We start from the raw sequence: 14530 nt of genomic DNA, 5'->3' as shown, positions 1-14530 counted from the left end.
AATTTCAGGTTAGATTTTAATTAGATTTAAGAATTAAACTTTGATTACTTACTGCGAAATATTAGTTTTAGTTCAAGCAGAATTCATTGTAAATACTTTAGTTTTAGGTTCAATTTTAGTAATAGGTTCAAATTATTATAGATTAGCTCTTTCGTCTACACCTCACATTCCTAAACAACGAATGTCCCCAGAATCTTACACTTCTTCTTCCTTTCACCCGACATCTCCCCATCAATTGAATATTATAGACAAATAATATCATTTTGTCAACCTGACACATTCAATCGGTCACGGCAGGCAGTGTTGGCAGCAACAATGATATTTGGCACTTTTAACGGCTGCCTCCCAGAGGCCCCCGAAATTCGGTGCCTCCGGTGGAGTGAAACTCCAGGCAATTTCCTTCGACAGGCAAAATCCCTCAATTTCATCAAGCGCATATTGAGACCGAAAAAGTTTGTACAGCTCATTCAGTTCCGATTTCGCACCCCGAAAGTTTGAACAATTATCCGAGTGCATTTCTCGAGGTAGTCCCCTCCTGCTAACGAAACGTTGCAATGCAGCAATAAACGCCTCCGTGGTCATATCTGAGACCAACTCCAAGTGCACGGCGCGTGTCACCATGCACACGAATACAGCAATGTATGCCTTCTCCACAACTGGCTTCCGTCGTCCTTGTTTCACGAAAACTGGACCCGCATAGTCCACGCCGGTCACCTCAAACGGGTGGGCAGGAGTCACACGGCAAGCAGGCAGATCTCCCATCAGCTGAGTTGTCATTGTTGGCCTGGCGCGGAAACATATAACGCAGCTTCTCGTGATTTTTCGTACAGCAGATCTACCTTCTGTCAACCAAAAACGGCCTCGAAGAACTACCAGCAAACTTGACGGACCTACGTGCATGTTCTCAAGATGATACGCTCTGATCAAAAGATCGACAATCGGATGCCTCGGCAAGATATAAGGGTGTTTGGTCATGGTCAATACGGGCGAATTCTTCAATCTGCCTCCTACTCGCAGGATTCCGTTCTGGTACACAGGGTTCAGGGAGGCAATTCGTTTACACTGTTCGTTGTTCTCGATGCGGTTGATTTCATCACCAAGCACCTCATGTTGCACAACCTTGATGATGCTCTCCAACGATCGCCTCAACTCGGGAACAGTGAGGTAGCGCACACGGGTTCGGAGCTTGGGATCCTTGACTCTACAGCTCGAGATAAAGCGTTCGACATATGCGATGACCCTTTGCAGCTTCCGAAAGGAGCTGAACTTGGCAAATACAGGAAGATCATCGACGTTGTATACAGCTGCAGAGACGAAAGGTGTCAATTTCAATTCAGGCAACTCCACATCTGGTAACTGTTCTGGTGGCTCGATTTCGTATCTTGCTGCTTGCAGGAATGAGGGCCCCTTCCACCACAACTCATTGCACATCAATGCTTTGGGCAGGGATCCTCTTGACACAATATCTGCGGGATTCTCCTTCGTAGAGACATACTTCCAGGTGTAGTCTTGGGTTTCCGTGACGATTTCCGAGACACGATTTCTTACGAACACTTGGAGAGAGGTCAGTGGCTTGCGCAACCAGGCAAGCACTATTTTGCTGTCTGACAACGTCATCAAATCTATTTTTCATCGATCCAATCACTTTCACAACCAGTCGGGATAGAAGCTGGGCTGCCAACAACTCTTTTCATGGAATACTCAATTCGGCTATCGGAGCAACCCTTGATTTGCTGCAAAGGAGTCGCAACTCGGCGCTGCCATCGGGGAACACACTTCGTACGTACAAGACGGCGCCGTACGCCGAGATAGACGCATCGGAAAATCCATGGATTTCCATGGCAACGGCGGTGGATGGAATAACACGTCGAGGGATTTTCATTTCACACATTTGTGGCAGAGCATCGCGGAACTTCAACCAAGACTGAAGCAATTCTCCTTCAAGTTTCTCATCCCAAGACACCCCAGTGGTCCATAACTTCTGCATAAGGATTTTGGCAACCACGATGATGGGAGAGACCAAGCCCAAAGGATCGAAAAGCCTTCCGATTTCCGAGAACACCTTTCGCTTGGTGTAGGTTTCAGTTGAGTCTGCTGGGAACTTCGACCTCGTGACAAATAAAAACTCATCCGAGTTCGGACTCCAGGTAAGCCCAAGGGTCTTGATCACTTCGTTGTCCGCAGTGGAATCCAGACGTACCAACCTTTCTCGATTTTCCTCAGGGATTCGCTCCAGCAACTCCGGACAGTTCGAGCTCCACTTGTGAATAGGGAATCCACCAAGTTGGAGAAGACCTTCCAGTTGACTCTGTGCTTCAGCGGCTTCTTCTGCACTATCCGCACCATAAAGAACGTCATCCACGTAACAATCTTCCGTGATAATTTTAGCTGCAATGGGAAAACGGCTTCCTTCATCTTTGCACAGCTGAACCAAACATCACGTGGCCAGAAATGGCGCGGATGCCGTCCCATACGTGACGGTTAACAGCTCAAGAACTCGAAGTCGTTGATTTGGTTCGGTTCGCCAGAAAATCCATTGGAATCGTGTGTATTCTGCAGCTACCAGTATGTGCCGATACATTTTGGTTATATCAGAAGTGAACACCACAGGGTGGACCCGGAATCGAAGAAGAATACTCAACAAGTCACTCTGGACGACGCCTCCAACTTGAAGTACTTCGTTGAGAGATTTGCTTGCCGGGGTGCCCTTCGCTGAAGCATCGAAAACTACCCTCAGCTTGGTCGTCGAACTGGTTGGGCGTAATATCACGTGATGAGGTAAGTAATAACGTCCTTCGGAAGGATCGTCATTAGATTCATCAACTTCCTGACAATGACCTAATGCTTTATACTCAGCTATGAAGGCAACGTACAGCTGTTTCAAAGTTGGATCCTTCTGAAACCGCCTTTCGAGCATCAAAAAACGACGAAGAGCTACGGATCGGTTGTCTTGGAGCACTGCGACGTCTTCTCGGAAAGGGAGTGAAACCACGTACCGTCCAGTCTGCGTTCGCCGATGAGTGGAGCGGAAATTCTCTTCGCACGTATCTGACTCCACATCCTCCTTCGCGGATTGTGAAATATCTTCCACTTCCCAAAAACGATTCATTGTCTCACCAAGCGAATCAAGCGACACATGGTGGGCCAGAACAGTGTTGGAAACTTCGTTGTCTAGTTCTCCTGAGAAGACCCAACCCAGATGAGTCTCGTGGAGTTCGGGAAGACCGTCGGCTAGATGGATATGACCAGACTTCAGCAAGGCAAAGAACTTCGAGGCACCGATTAACATGTCGATTCTATTAGGCGTGTGGAACGTAGGATCAGCGAGCTGGACTCCAACAGGGATTGGCCAGGACGAGGTGTTGATTTTGACAGAAGGAATAATACCGGTCACCTTCGGTACCACAAGGCATTCAACGTCAGTAGAGAAACTGGAACACCTGGACTGCATCGTGACAACCAGCTTGTCTCTCACGTAGACCTTCGCTCCTCCTATTCCAGTAACGGGCACGTTCACTGATTCACGGGGGACCATCAAACGGTTGGCGATCATCTCAGACACGAAGCATACTTGAGAACCACTATCCAGCATTGCACGACAAGGGACTAACTCACCATCGGCACTCTCAAGATTGACGACAGCAGTCAACAGCATCACAGTCTTCGTGGTATTCGAATGGTTGCAGGAACACGAGGGATTGGCGTTTGGTGACGGAACGGTTTTTGGAACTGCGCCTGCTTCGGTAGCTACCTTGGCGGAACTCTTCAATGGAGGGGTTTCGGACTCAGAGGGTTGCGAAGGAAGCTCTTCATGGAGAAGAGAATGGTGTCGTTTGTGACATATCGAACAATTGCGCTTGGAGGAACAATTTTTGGCACAGTGGCCAGATCGGAGGCAGTTGAAACAAATTCTCAGCTGCTTCACTTTGGCAATGCGCTCTGGCGTAGGCATTGCAGAAAAATTGGGACACTCAAAATGCCGGTGATTTTCACCGCAAACTTTACATTGACTTTCTGAATTAGAGGAAGTAACAGTATGCGCTTTTTGATTCACAGGTTTCGAATGTTTGGAAGGAGGCTCCTTCGCCTAAACCACTAGGCCAACTAAAGACCCTTTTTTGATAACACGATGATCGATTCGTAAGAACATAGCAGACCATATTTTAGATAACCGGTAATGTCCCGAAACCAGTTCTGGGTGTCCCACTGGAAGTGGTCAAATGTAAAAGTGATCTGTACCCATGCATAAGATAAATCAAATAGTGTTTTTTTAGGTAACCTAATGAACGTTAGCAATGAAATAGTCTCAGACTATATTTGGTCGGCGTTAAGTCAGAGAGGACTACGCAATTTTTTGGGCAGGTAAAGATAAGCGAAGGAAATCGATATTTCTGAATTTTTCGACGTTTCTTTGTGTTGGTGTGATTTGTCCTTTCGGATGCCTTTGAGCAACTCGCTTTTTACTGAGTGTCGCTAAAGCTGTAATTTGTATATTTTACTGTTTGAGTTCACAATCTTTTTAACATATGTACAGGTACTTACTACTTAGTGTCCGAAATAATTCACCACACACAGAACACTATATTAATGATAATTCAATTTAGCGAATCTAAAAATATATAGAATAATGTAATACAATTTCAATAGATGAAAATAAAGAAAAAATACATTTTATAACTTCTGTAGTCTTCAATTAATTTTTGCAAATCATTTCAATGACAGTTCTTAAATGATACGTCACCCCTGACAGCTTGACACCTGTCACCTCGATCAGTCAGGAGCTTACATCGACTGCATGTCGAGGGGTCCGCAACATCCTCCCCCACGTGTCGACAGAACTTCCGGTTCGGCGTCACTCATGGTTCCAATCTCCAGTAAGGCCAACTTGGTTACTGGCCGGTTACGTAATACTGACCCATCTGAAGTTCGCACATCTGCACGCCGTGGTATACTGTCTCGTCCCGGATATGTCTTCACTATACGACTCCTGAGCCACCGATTTCTCACCCCCTCATTCGCAATCACCACCAAGTCACCCTCCTTAACATGACGGACATCGTGGAACCATTTAGTTCGCCGCGTTATGGTTGGCTGGTACTCCTTCAACCACCGTCGCCAGAAGTTATCCAAAGTGTGCTGTATTTGGTTCCAGCTTCCCTTTAATGCCATGCCCACGTCCACTGGTGTCTTTTCCGGTTGTTTGACCCCACTGGAGTTTAGCATCAGGAAGTGGTTCGGCGTCAGTGATTCGTCATCCTCGCTCTCGATTGGCACAAACGTTAGAGGATGCGAGTTTATCATGTGCTCGGCTTCGGCAAGAAACGTTGTCAACGACTCCTCATCGAGTTTACGTTCATACGGCAGCACACCCAAAGCGACTTTAACCGACCGGACCATTCTTTCCCAACATCCCCCCATGTGTGGGGCGGCCGGTGGGTTGAACTTCCACTGCGTCTGCTGATTCGTAAAGGTGCTGCTGAGTTCAACGTCGATTCGCTTAATCTCGTCCATCAATTCGCGGCTAGCGCCAATAAAGTTTGTTCCACGATCCGAGTAGAGTTCCACTGGAGCCCCTCTGCGCGCGATGAATCTACGTATTGCCTTCTTGCACGAATCTGTTGACAAGCTGCTTACTACTTCCAGATGAATAGCCCGGGTTACCAAGCATGTAAACAAAGCGACCCATCTTTTCGCCGTAGATCGCCCAATTTTTACGAAATAAGGCCCGAAGTAATCAACTCCGGAGTAGGTAAAGGGTCGTTTGAATGGTGTCAATCTAGCTTGTGGCAACGGTCCCATTTTCGGAGGCGCAGGAACGGCCTTGTACACCTGACCCCACATGCAACGCTTCCTGGCTGCTCGAACTTGAACCCTCACACTTGGTACGTGGAATCTTTGGCGAACTTCGTTGACCACGGTCTCGTTGTTGGCATGCCGAAATTTGCGATGGTACCAGTCTATCAGCAACGTTGTAACGATGTGTTTCTTCGATAGAATAATGGGATACTTCGCATCGTAGGCTGCGTAGTCGCTGTGAACCGTTCGACCATCTATACGAAGAATTCCGTCTTCATCTATATTGGTGACAGTTTCGCAAGTGGGCTTCTTTTTTCCAGTCTCTTCGATTTTGTCTTATCAGCTTGAGAATTGTACTTCAACGTTGCTACTTCATCCGGATAGGCATCAGACTGCACAAGCTTCCAGAGTGTACGTTCCGCTCGCTGAAGTTCAAATGATGTGAGTCCTCCTATTGTTCCAGGTTCCTTCTTGCAGCGTCGCCTCAAATTCTCCGCAAATCGGTGTACGTACGCGACGCACCGCAGCAGTCGCTCCCATTTCGAAAAATTATCGAACTTCACCAACGGCCTTGCGAGAAAGTGGCTGAAATTGTAAGCTGGTCGGAGCTCCTCGTCAATTTCGTTCACCTCGGATCGACAGTCCTTTGGCCACTCTCGTTGATCGTCGTACAGAAACATTGGTCCTACCATAATTTTGCTATCCGGTTCGAATGATGGACCTCTACCCCACTTCGTGGCCTCGTCAGCGACGTTAAGTCTTGTTGGAACCCACCGCCATTCTTCTACCGTTGACAAGCTCAAAATCTCACTGATGCGTAATGCCACGAACTGACGGTAACGACGGGGATCTGCTCGGATCCAGGAAAGGACAGTTCCGGCATCACTATGAAGGAAAGTCTGCTGAATCTCCAAGGAATGATTTTCGATGATCGATCGCTTCAACCGCGCTCCTATCACTGCTGCCATCAGTTCTAGACGAGGGATAGATAGCGGTTTGAGCGGTGCTACCTTGGTTTTCGACGCCACCAAACAGCAACGAACTCTTTCTCTGTCGACTATACGGAAATACGCGCAAGCGGCAAAGGCTTGTTCGCTCGCGTCCACAAAGATGTGAAGTTGCAGTGATCGATAGCTTGTCGGATCGTACCCCGGAAAGTAGCAGCGGGGAATCCTAACGTCACTCATCTTTAGCAATATTTCTAACCACAGCTTCCATCGGCTGAACACGTCCTGCGGAACCTTTTGATCCCAGTCGATTCCAGCCCTCCAGACATCTTGAATGAGAATCTTTCCGTGGATGACAAACGCCGCAACAAGTCCGAGAGGATCGTAGATGCTTATCACTACTCGCAGCATTTCTCTTTTGGAAGGCACCAGAACATCTTCGATGAGAATCCGAATATCGCGACGAAAGTTTAGCGTGAAGGTGAAAACATCCGCGTCCGGTAACCAGGCAATTCCCAACAGACGTTCAGCTTGATCCTCTCCGACGAAGCTTTTCACTACTGCTGGATTGGTTTCCCCAATTCGCACAAGTACGGAATGGTCATTAGAGATCCAGTTTCGGATGAAGAAACCCCCTGCGGCGTGAACTTTTGCTACTTCCAATGCCAACTCCGCTGCTTCTTCAGGTGTATCGAGACTATCGAGGTAGTCATCGACATAGTGCTTCTTTTTAATCGCGTCGGCTGCTCGGGGATGTGTTTCTTCGTGTTCTTCGGCGTTTTTGTTTTTCACGAACTGCGATTGCACTGGAGAACATGTTGCGCCGAAGATGGCGACGTCCATCACCATGGTTTCCATAGGTAGATCCGGTGTATCCCTCCACTTGTATAGTTGTGCACTGCGGTCTTCCTTCTGAATGAGTATTTGGTGGATCATCTCCATGATATCCGCGCATATAGCCACCTGCCTTTCGCGGAATCCGAACATCACTCTCAATAACGGCGCGTGTAGATCCGGACCGCTCAACAACTCGGTGTTTAGTGAGACGCCTTCGACCTTGGCTGCCGCGTCCCAAATAAGCCTAACCTTTCCTGGTTTCTTAGGGTTTAATACCACTCCTAGTGGCAAGAACCACGAACGTCGACGGTCGAACTCTGCTAACTCTTCATTGGTTGCTTTATGTGTATAGCCTTTCTCCTGCATCTCCGCTATCTGTCGGCGAACGGTGTTGTACAGGTCTGGGTCTTTACTTAGTCGCTTCTCAAGACAAGCTAGTCGCTTTTTAGCCATCGGTTCGCTGTCCGGAAAATGGATGTAATCGTTCTTCCACAGCAAACCGGTTTGGAACCTACCGCTGTCGGTGCGCTTAGTCGTCTCCTGCAAAATCCGTCGGGCCCGTTGGTCTTCTATCGCTTCTGCTGCTGGTACCACAGAGATTCCCAAACTTTCCAGTGCGAAAAATTCTTGAACGTAGGCGTGCAGATCATCATCAGATGTTCCCGTATTGATGTGCATTTGACGGTGTGGTAGTTGATCGACTCCCCCACATATGCTTCCATATACAGCCCATCCAATGCGTGTCTTTGTTGCTATCGGTTCGCCTACCTGCCCTTCACGCAGCTTCAGGGTTGCCAGCAAGTGTATGTTGTTCAGCCCTATCATTAGTCCAGGAACAGCTGCCGTGAAACTTCTCACTGGTAATCCTTTAAGATAGGCAAAACGCTGCTCCATTTCCTGGAAATTGATTGTTTGTTCGGGTAGGCCTAAAGATTCTACTACGTATACTTCAGATGCCTTGAACTTCTTATCGCTGTCGACTGCTGAAACTTCAACCGCAACCTGCTGGGCACTCAGTTTCTTCTGGATTCCACCGGTCCAGTGAATGCACAAGGTTTCGGCATTTCCTTCCAGACCAAGCGCTTCTGCAGTCGACTGATCTATCATGGTAACTGACGACCCGTCGTCTAGAAAAGCGAACGTGTCAACCTGGCCTTTACTTCCGTAGAGTGTCACGGGTAACACGCGAAAGAGCGTTGACGATGTCTGCTTACGATGAACTGTAATGGTGGCGTTCTTCGTTTCCGCGATCTTTTTCTCCTCCCTAGGAAGATCAGGATGAAGCAATCGATGATGGCGTCTTTGGCAACCATTCACTCCGCATACTTCTCCGCGACATGGCCAGCGACTGTGTGACGTCAAGCACCGACTGCAAAGCTGCTTCTCTTTCACTTCTTTCCAACGAGCATCAATACAAAGTTTTTTGAATGTCGGACAGTTCGAAACCCGATGACTTTCTTCGCCGCAAGATGAACATGCTGATACTGTTTCGGTTTTCTTCGCTGCGATGTGCATCTGCTGATGTTCGTCGACCGATGTTTCTGGATCTTCGTCGTATTGGGCCAACGCCGCATGGGCATTAACAAACGCCTTATCCTTTCCCCTGGGTCGATCCTCCTTGTTTGTTTTCGGTTGACTGATCAAGGGCGTTGCCACACTGCTTGTGGCAGTGGCGATCTTCTCCATGTAGCTTCCGAAACTGCTGAGATCCACAATGGGCAAACTTTGTTGGTAGAGTGCCCAGTTGAACTTCACAGTAGGTGGTAGCTTTTCCACTAGTTCTTGCAACAGGATAGGATTGGACAGGTGATTTTCCAGCCCTACCGCTTTGAGATGTCCGCACAAGTTCTGCACCATCAACCCAAATGTGACCCACGTATCTAATCTATCCGCTTTTGGGGCAGGAGTGTTTCGTACCTTTGTAACCATGTTGCTGACGATTTGCTCGGGCCGACCATACAAAGTTTGTAATGTAGAAATGACCAGAGGAACTGATGATGGATGCAAAAGAAGGCTGCTGACTGCATCTTTGGCCGCACCTTTGAGGCACCGCTGAAGCCGGAGTAGATTCTCGAAATCCGTATTCCCGCATGCACTCGTTGAATGCGAATAGCTGCTAATAAACATCGGCCATTCGATAGGATCCCCATTGAACGATGGAAGTTCTCTGGAAATCACCTGCCTTGCGGTCACTTGCTGCGGCGTTGGACCACACTGGAACTGTTGTGGACCGTAGTTCGAGACAGAGGGGCTTACCTGAACGAAGGGCTGTCGAGGCTCATTCTGAGGTACGCCATGGTGGGGAAAGAAGGGAAAATTTATTTGCGGATCATGTATAGGGGTGGCACAAGGAGTAAGCATTGCCACTGATCGATTCACGGGGATAGAATATTGAGATCGACCACCTGCTGGAGTGATGATCGAAAGCTCATCCAGCCCATTTTGTTGGTGAGGGGTGCATGAGGGGGTGATGTTTATTGCTTCCAATGAAACGACAGGTGAACGGGGTGGACTTACCAGAATGTTCGATTGACGAGGTATGTTTTTACCTTCACCTTGGGTACAACCTGGCGACCACGTTCGTGCTTCCGGATGGTGGGCCTTCTCCTGTACATGTTCTGCTAAAGCGTTCGCATTACAGGGTGCGGCAGGAAAAAATGCGAAAAGTTCAAGGCACTATTACACGCTAAATATGGGATATGTATGACTATTTTTTCATGACAGTGTATCAGTCAATGTCTATATTCTAGCACTGAAAAATAAAAATGAACATATTTGATGTTTAACATGTGATAATGTAGGCCTAATAAGCGGATATCAATAAACTGCGCGCCCAATGGTCATTAAACAAAATGACTATAACAGTAACAAAATTAGCTCAAATTCGATGAACAACCAGACCACACTGGTCCAGAGCCATGTAGTTTCACATACCAGATGAAATAAGTACATATATTTGATGATATTGTAGAGAAAATCAAAAATTTTGTTTTATCAGATGCGAAATTTAGCGACCTGTGCGATTTTCTGCGGTTTGAAAATTCTGGTTGTCTTCATCTTCAGGCGCCGCCCTGTAAAGGTTAGTGACCAAAATGGGAAATTTTTTAATTAACTTTTCAGGAAACTAGCCTATTATAGATTATGAAACGTTGAAACAAAGATTGGTTATTGTCAAATGGACGAAAATGAGGTTTGAAGTTGAAAAACACTTTCGCATTTTTTCCTGCCGCATACTGTAGGATCACACGCACTACTCCGCTTCTGCCGAGCTGACATCTGCATCTCGGTGAATGCTCGCTCTATCTCCCGCAAGCGTTGTAACTCAGCGTCCCGTTCTTCCAGTGCTTTCCGTTGCCGCTTCTCGATCTCTTTTTCCTCTTTTTCTCGAAGCTGCAGTTGACGAAATAGATCGGCTTCGCGCCGACGCTGCAATTCGAATTGTTCCTCTTGACTGTCCTTCAGCTGGTTTAGCTTACTAACAAGGTCCAATTCACGTTTGCGCCTAATCTCGATTTCGATTTCGTGTTGCTGTTGCTTCCTGTAGTGTTCCTTCCGTAGATCGTTGGTCTCTCTACGCCACTTTTCGTACAAAGGCATCGGATTCTTTGGGAGAGCACCTGTCTCAGGGATCTTCGGTGGGGAATATTCGAGTAGATCCACCAACGGTTGAACATCTACCAACGGAACGATGCCCTCGCATTCTACAGGACGTTCGATACCATCAATGGTTATGCTACCAAACGTTTTCTCTAATTCGCTGTCAGCTACACCACCGATGCTGGAAACTGGTCGACTTTCAGCAACCTTCGGGTTCGTATAACAGAATCCCATCTTCAACGGAGTGGACGTAATCTGTACGTTTTTACGGGAAACTGAGGCCCCAGTGCCTGCATGACTGCTCTCCACGCATGCAGCCTGCTGAACGACGGCACTAGTAACGGCTACGACACTGTTTTGTTGTTGAACCCATTCATTTACTCTGCTAGTCTGAAAGGAAGAATCACTACGGAAGCTCGACGTATCGGCTTCGTCCCGCTGCTCGAGGAGCTGGTATTTTCGAGCGATGTACTCCTTTTCGCGATCTAGCTTCTCCAGGGTTGCTTGCTGTATCCTTTCTTGCAGTGCGTGTTCCTCCTCGAGGCGTTGCAGTTCACGGGCCAGTCTTGCTCTGCGTGAACTAGACGTACTTGTCCGAACAGACATCGAAGTTGGAGGAGGAATCGATGTTCGGTTTTCGCAAACCGCACAAGTGAACGATTTGGAGTGAACTGTTTTGTGTGTCACCCCGGCGCAGGAGAAGTGGTACCACTTTTCACAGTCCCCGCACTGAACCATGAACCACTCGGCCTTGTTCGGACGATCGCAAGCACCGCACTCCCGTTCATCCGCACGCTCTTCGTCGATTAAGGATGCCTCGAAATTGCCCTCCGATGACTTCACGGATGCATTCTCTCGTTGCTCATCATTTTGGAGGTTGGGTGTATCTTCCGCTACATCCCGTGTCCGCGATCGTGTCTGCCGTACGGCCGATGTTCGATTCATGGTATTGCACTGAATCCGTAAGTACTTTAGTTGTCTGTTGGTGTGATTTGTCCTTTCGGATGCCTTTGAGCAACTCGCTTTTTACTGAGTGTCGCTAAAGCTGTAATTTGTATATTTTACTGTTTGAGTTCACAATCTTTTTAACATATGTACAGGTACTTACTACTTAGTGTCCGAAATAATTCACCACACACAGAACACTATATTAATGATAATTCAATTTAGCGAATCTAAAAATATATAGAATAATGTAATACAATTTCAATAGATGAAAATAAAGAAAAAATACATTTTATAACTTCTGTAGTCTTCAATTAATTTTTGCAAATCATTTCAATGACAGTTCTTAAATGATACGTCACCCCTGACAGCTTGACACCTGTCACCTCGATCAGTCAGGAGCTTACATCGACTGCATGTCGAGGGGTCCGCAACACTTTGATTTTGATGGGTCATTACAAAAAAGATCTACAGTTTTTCATAAAATAACGCGCTTGATTTGATATCCGAAGTGCTGGCAGGAAATTTCCGTAAAATCATTGAAAATCAGATGGTCCGGTCTGACTTAACGCCGACCATTTGGTAGACCTGTTCCACCAAACCTGTTCCAGTACCGCATTGAAAGTAACAAAATTTACCATGCGACACATCACATCACGGCTTTTTTAATAACCTGAGGATCAGTTAACTAGAAAATAGGCTCATACCACATTAGAGACTACCGGTAGGGTTGCACAACCAGTGTTTGGTGCTTCGCCGGATATACGAAAATAAATAAAATCAATGCAAGCGATAAATATGTGTAAGAGAACAAAATCTTGACAAATTAAACCCAAATACAAACAGACGTCTCACTATACTCGCTATATTCTTGTTTTCAACGGTCAATCAAATAAAACCTAAAATGTGTAGAAAAAACTTTATCGAATACCGTAAAGCGATCTGTGATTGTGTAAAAAGTTATATCTTAGCATGTTAGTATAGTGTTGATATTAATCAGCTCCCAGTGTTAGTGAAGGTGCTCAAGCAGTCAACTGAGAAATCTGATATTATTCAGCTCTGCTTATACGTTGAACATAACGTCGGACTATGTGCCTTCAATAGGTTTTAAGTCATTTCAATGATGGCTTTGATAAAATGCTTACTTGAGCATGAGCATGATTGACCGCCCGCGGTTGCTCCTCTGTTATTGCAAGGACATCTGGATTTACACAAAGAACCAACAGATAGTGCTTGGGACTAGCCTTCTCCTCATTGTGTATATGCTCAATGGGCAATACCAGCGCCGGCCGCGTCCGAACGCAGGTCAACTGAGGATAGGGAAGGAAGTGATGGCGTGATTCTCGCTTAGGCCAATAACCGAGGAATTCTCTGCGTTACTACGAGACATCACTAGGAGTTTGGATATGGGAAGGGAACGATAGAGATTTTGTCTTGGTAAACAAATTGCTACAATCCCCGCACCGATTCTTGTTTGGCTATGAACGATGCACTTGCGAAAAATTCCCTTTGAATTCGTCCCCACATACGCGTCATTTTCAGGAATTATTTACAGAGTTTAAGGGATTACATACTTTGAGGGTGGTAAAGAAAAACCGATTCACTATCGCATCTTCCAGATTCAGCTTGACAATCCCAAGAACGGACCACACGAACTAAATTAAAAGTACCTCAACAGACCCACGCAACAAAATAGTGTGGCCAACACCGTAAGGTGGTAGACTGTACAAAAATACAGCAAAATTGTATCAAAATACAATAAAAATATTAAAAATTTGGGCCGACACTAGAAGTGACGAACTTCGCAGTTATTGTTTTTTACATATATGAAGGAGACCGAATATCACAGAATGTATTTTTCGTCACACGCACGCAAAACGATGTCACAATATTTTCCGGTACTGATTTCGGATTTCACAATTACTCTCCTATCAGCCCATCGCGAAAAACGAAGCGAACGCGCGACACTATTTCCCGACACTGATTCCGGATTTAACACTCCAGCAAGAAAAAAATATAATACTAAACACTAAAGCATCCGCGTATCTATAGTGTTTGTTTCCGCTTGAAAACAATGCCAAACGCGAATCGTCATGTAAAACTGCATAAGAGCACAATTCAGTAATAAATTTTGAAAACGACGTATAATCAATGATGTAGCATTGATTATACGTCGTTTTCAAAATTTGTTACTGAATTGGTCACTAGGTCACTTTAATAATGCAAAAGAAAAACAGAAAACTTAGTTGGCTTTGATAAAATGCTTACTTGTCTTAAAAAATATCAGGATTCAGGAACACTTTGAGTTACGTCGACGGAAAGGTCGTGAGAACATATACGATGAGAAAGGCACTATCACCACTAGGTGGATTAATTTGGGTTTTTTTTAACCCTTTTTGGAAAACGTA

At 46.2% G+C, this 14530-nt stretch overlaps 1 protein-coding gene across 1 annotated transcript; it reads right to left on the bottom strand.

The window, feature by feature from the left end:
• Positions 1-288: 288 nt before the first annotated feature.
• LOC134290577 (uncharacterized) lies at positions 289-1617 on the bottom strand. The gene has a single exon (XM_062857738.1). The coding sequence runs from the start codon at positions 1615-1617 to the stop codon at positions 289-291; it is 1329 nt and encodes a 442-aa protein (XP_062713722.1).
• Positions 1618-14530: the final 12913 nt, after the last annotated feature.

Source organism: Aedes albopictus, chromosome 3, assembly GCF_035046485.1.
Source record: "Aedes albopictus strain Foshan chromosome 3, AalbF5, whole genome shotgun sequence".
NCBI lineage: Eukaryota > Metazoa > Arthropoda > Insecta > Diptera > Culicidae > Aedes > Aedes albopictus.
This window is presented reverse-complemented; position numbering and strand designations above follow the sequence as displayed.

Excerpts from the sequence above, each read along its gene's own strand:
- LOC134290577 (XM_062857738.1), bottom strand. The coding sequence starts at position 1,617 with ATGACGTTGTCAGACAGCAAAATAGTGCTTGCCTGGTTGCGCAAGCCA.